Here is a 4,716-nt window from a genome sequence, read left to right as displayed (position 1 = left end):
GGGGTGCCAGCTCTTGGATAGGCTTTTCCTTTCTTGACTCTGGCAGAAGCCCTTGGTTCACAGGGATGCGCTGCTCTGTGGCTCTTCTTTCTGGTCTGGGTGGTGCTCTCCTTTGATCTTTTGTAAGATAAAAACGTCATGCAGGCCACACCCCAGGGAGACTCCTTTCTTGTTGACTGTGACCTGGGTTAAGGGTGCTGCATCTGCTCTAAGCCTCTTACAGTTGATTGGCAGCCCCTATTATGGGATGAGCTCAGCATGGTGTGAGTCTATCATTATATAACTGCCATTGAGAATCATGACCCACTAAAGTTGATACATTTCAATTCTGGGGACACAGTTCAGTTCATGACAGGGGGTCTCGGGATCATCAGCGACTTGTGAAAGTTCTTGGCAAAAGCTAGCTAAAGCCACCCTGGTCTTATTGCAGGGGAGGGAAAAGAAAAGTAAATCCCTAAGTGTTCTGTAGCTGGAGGTATTGTGGGGTATTGCCGAACCTGGCCTCCTCCCCTCTGTCTGGTACCAAATGGTTTGCCCTCTTTCCAGAGGAACCTCAGAGCCTGTGATGGAGGACGCCAGCGAGGACGCTTCCATCCACCGATTAGAAGGCACTGATGCGGACTCTCAGGTTGGCGGCCTTATCTGCAAGACCAAGAGTGCAGCTAGTGAGCAGCATGTCTTCAAGGCCCCTGCTCCCCGCCCCTCACTGCTGGGCCTGGACTTGCTGGCCACCCTGAAACGGAGGGAGCGAGAGGAGAAGGATGATGGAGAGGACAAGAAGAAGTCCAGAATCTCTTCTTACAAGGACTGGGAAGAGGGCAAGGACGACCAGAGGGATTCGGAAGAGGAGGACAGTGACCAGTCCGACCGAAGTAGTCGGAAAGACCGGTAAAGGCCTCAGGGAAGGTTGCCCAAAGGGAGTGAAAGCGGCAATCAGAACAGAAAGCCTCAGCTGCTGCTGCTTTTTTGGTGGCCGTTGAAAGCTGTATACTTTTGCTCTGACTCTGTGATCCTGGGAGAGTAGGTGGGCATGGTATCTTCTCTGCGGGGAGGGAGTACAGAGGTGACTGCTAGAGAGTAAATGACAGTGGCTAGAGTTGTGGTGGGTCGTTGCCATAGGCAAGCCCACAGGGCCAGGAGATAAGGGGCAAAGGGCAGAGTCCTTGTTTGGGCCTGGCAGGAACTTCTCTTGGGGCAACCCGTTTCTCCCGTGGTCCTTGATCAGCTCCCCTCACCTTTCAGACATTATCGCTCTGCCCGAGTAGAGACACCATCCCATCCTGGTGGTGTGAGCGAAGAGTTCTGGGAACGCAGTCGGCAGAGAGAGCGGGAGCGGCGGGAGCACGGTGTCTACGCCTCATCCAAAGAGGAGAAGGACCGGAAGAAAGAGAAACCACGGGACCGAGACTACGACCGGAAGAGAGAGAGAGGTAAACCGCCTGGCACTGCTCTTTGTGTTCCTCGTGCCAGTGGACGCTGGCCCTCTCCGGTGGAGGAAGGTTTTCTTCGGGTGTGTTGCTCTTGTGTTACCACGAGGGATTCTGGTAAAGGGGATACTGGGCAAGAGATAGAAGAGTCCCAGGGTTTCCAGCACTATTGGTGATAGAGACAGGACAGTGCCCTGGAGCAAAGCCTGGCGGGCGGAATGCTGGCTTTGCTCGGTATCCAGTATTGTAGACGTGTAACCAACACAAAAGCCAAAGAAAACAAAAAAACTCTTAACTATAGGCTTCTAACAATCACTTTTGAAATCTTGCCGGGAAATAACTGTTCCTGCAAGCTTGAATCTTTCTAGCCAGTAACACATTTTTTCCTCTTGAGAGAAGGGGCAGTGTGAGTTTGGAGTTCCTTGGATGGTAAACAGCGGTGCCTGTTGCACCTGTGAGTGAGAGGTAGCGAGGATGGGGACGGCTGTGAGTTAGGGCAGGCACAGGTTTCTGAGTGTTGCGGGGCGACTCTTCTCAGATGAGCGGGACAGAAGTCGGCACAGCAGCAGATCGGAGCGAGATGGAGGCTCCGAGCGCAGCAGCAGACGGAATGAACCTGAGAGCCCCCGCCATCGACCCAAAGGTAGGATTCGCCATTTCCTACGCTGGCCGGTGGAGGTCCCCGAAGGTAGAGAGCACGACTCCCCTCCTCAGTGGGGCCATTGTGGGCAGTGGTCCTCTCTGAATAGTCGAGTCCCAGTCGGTGGGAGTAGGCCGGGCCCCTCGCCACATGCATCTACTGTGTGTAGGGAGATAGGCCTATTTCCTGAACAACTCAGGTTCCAAATGGCAGTAAAGAGAAGGGGGTTGTGGACCAGGAGAGGAGTTATTAAAAGGAATCATGTGTGTGTTAAAGGAATATACGAGAGGGTTTCATAAAGTTCATGGGGAAAATACCCTTGTTCTTTGATTCCGCTTTTACATGAGCTTTTTGAAGCCCCCTTGTATTTACAGGACCAAGTCGAACAATCCTTCAAACATGGTTATAAACAAAATGAAAACTGGTCCATTAACATCAGAAAACTTAAACTGTCAGAACCATCCTGTCCACTAGAAAGCGGTGCAGGGTTTATAAACAGTGAAAGAAACGATCAGGGGGAACTGCTGTTTGGCCGATTGGCCCCCATGCCATGTCTTGGGTAAATGGACTGTTGCCTGTGGCCCCAGATGCTGCCACTCCATCAAGGTCCACCTGGGAGGAAGAGGACAGTGGCTACGGCAGCTCGAGGCGCTCGCAGTGGGAGTCACCCTCCCCATCGCCTTCCTGTCGGGACTCTGAGAGGAGCCACCGGCCTTCCACTCGAGAGCGAGATAGGTGATTTTCCCCGGTGGAGCAGCCCCATCTCTCTGGGTGGGGGGGCAAGGGATCTGGGATGGGGGAGCACTTGGGGCTGGGGCCCCCCCGCCTCATTTTAGTGACTGGCTCGTGATCCTGACGATGCTCTTCCCAGGTCTGTGAGGAGTAAGTACTCTGATGACACACCTCTGCCAACCCCGTCTTACAAATTCAACGAGTGGGCCGATGACAGAAGACACCTGGGGTCCACGCCGCGGCTGTCCAGGGGCCGAGGTAACTCTCCGAGGGAAGAGGGGCCAGTAGGCAGGACAGCTTGTTCTGCTGGGCTCTGTGGCTGATGCAGGTCTGGGGTTGGCCACAGGGGATAAGCTGGACTCGTGTGGGCTGATCTGCTACCTATTCTCCTTCAGGAAGGCGTGAGGTTGGTGAGGAAGGAATTTCGTTTGACACAGAAGAGGAGCGGCAGCAGTGGGAGGATGACCAGAGGGTAAAAGCTTAATGACCTTGAGTGGCTGCCTAAGAGATGGTGGGGAGTGAGGGGTTAGGGCAGTGATTCTCAACCTTCCTAATGCCTCAACCCTTTCGTACAGTTCCTCATGTTGTGGTGACCCCAACCATAAAATTATTTTCGTTGCTACTTCATCACTGTCATTTTGCTACTGTTATGAATCAGGTGACCCCTGTAAAAGGGTAATTCGACCCCAAAAGGGATCACAACCTCCAGGTTGAGAACCGCTAGGTTAGGACACAAGAGCTGGCAGTGACACTACTGGTTCTGGGCAAGTTGACCGAGTCGTTTAGTCTGGAAGCCTTGGGACCTTTCCAGAGGCACCAGCTCCACAGGGAGCTGGCTTACCTTGCACTGTAGGCAGACCTGGCTTTTCTTGTCAGGTGTTGGTGCCCCTGTGTGGTAGGTGGCTCTGAATGGGCTGCCCCACTGTTGTCCCTTTGGACGCCCTCCCACCCTGCAGCCCAGGGTGTTCCAGGGCACGAACAGTCTCCTACCACACAGCTCCACCTCCCCTGGGCAGGGCTTTCACGTCCACGTCCCTTGCCCCTTGTGCGGTGCCTCTGTCTCAAGCCTGTGTCATGCCCTGCAGCAAGCTGACCGGGACTGGTACATGATGGATGAGGGCTACGATGAGTTCCACAATCCCCTGGCCTACTCATCCGAGGACTACGTGAGGCGGCGGGAACAGCATCTGCACAAGCAGAAGCAGAAGCGCATTTCGGCCCAGCGGAGGCAGATCAATGAGGTGAGGCCGCCTGCAGTGGCAAGTGGAGGAGCTGGGTAGCGGGGCACAGAGAGTGACAGCACGGTGTGTAGACAGGCAAGCAGAGGGGGCAGGCTCAGTACAGACTTGGCAGTAGCTGAGGAAGAGCCCAGCTTCTGGCTTTTTCTAGTACTTTCTCAAGGGGTGCTGTTCCCTACTCGCGTCTAGAGTGGGTCCTGGCTCGGTGGTCTGTGGGCTTTTCAGTTGTAAGAACTGAACAGTGGGCGGTCACGATTTGTCTCTCTATATGGAGACTTTGATCTTGAGCCAGGTGCTGTTTCAGGGACTAGACTACTGCAGGTAATTTCTGGAAGGGGTTGTAGGATCGAAAGACCTGTGACATCTCGTACCCACCCACCATCTTCTTCTTGGGACTTGAGTGAGTGAACTTACACGGTGACCTTCCTGGATGACCTTCCAGCTGTAGCCTGAGTATGGTTTCCCTTTGTGGCCCTGCAGGACAACGAACGCTGGGAAACTAACCGGATGCTCACCAGTGGAGTGGTCCATCGACTGGAGGTAGATGAAGACTTCGAGGAGGACAATGCAGCCAAGGTGCATCTGATGGTGCATAACCTGGTGCCTCCCTTCCTGGACGGCCGCATTGTCTTCACCAAGCAGGTGAGGCTCTTCTGGCTGGGGAGGGGCTGAGAGGAAG

General features: G+C 54.2%; 1 protein-coding gene across 1 annotated transcript in view; it reads left to right on the top strand.

Moving 5' to 3' along the window:
• DHX38 (DEAH-box helicase 38) overlaps positions 1 to 4,716 on the top strand; it is a 19,667-nt gene that overhangs the window by 2,394 nt on the left and 12,557 nt on the right. The window contains exons 2-9 of the mRNA XM_004704811.3: positions 547 to 888; positions 1,243 to 1,430; positions 1,966 to 2,070; positions 2,655 to 2,802; positions 2,939 to 3,057; positions 3,195 to 3,271; positions 3,885 to 4,040; positions 4,518 to 4,679. Coding sequence (XP_004704868.1) covers positions 566 to 888; positions 1,243 to 1,430; positions 1,966 to 2,070; positions 2,655 to 2,802; positions 2,939 to 3,057; positions 3,195 to 3,271; positions 3,885 to 4,040; positions 4,518 to 4,679 — 1,278 coding nt within the window. The 5' untranslated portion in view covers positions 547 to 565. The remainder of the gene's footprint in view (positions 1 to 546; positions 889 to 1,242; positions 1,431 to 1,965; positions 2,071 to 2,654; positions 2,803 to 2,938; positions 3,058 to 3,194; positions 3,272 to 3,884; positions 4,041 to 4,517; positions 4,680 to 4,716) is intronic.

The sequence above is a fragment of the Echinops telfairi genome, unplaced genomic scaffold (assembly GCF_000313985.2).
Source record: "Echinops telfairi isolate 266 unplaced genomic scaffold, ASM31398v2 ScPeMD7_2291;HRSCAF=2852, whole genome shotgun sequence".
NCBI classification, from domain to species: Eukaryota; Metazoa; Chordata; class Mammalia; order Afrosoricida; family Tenrecidae; genus Echinops; species Echinops telfairi.
The sequence above is the reverse complement of the archived record's forward strand: the minus strand, read 5'-3'. Positions and strand labels throughout refer to the sequence as shown.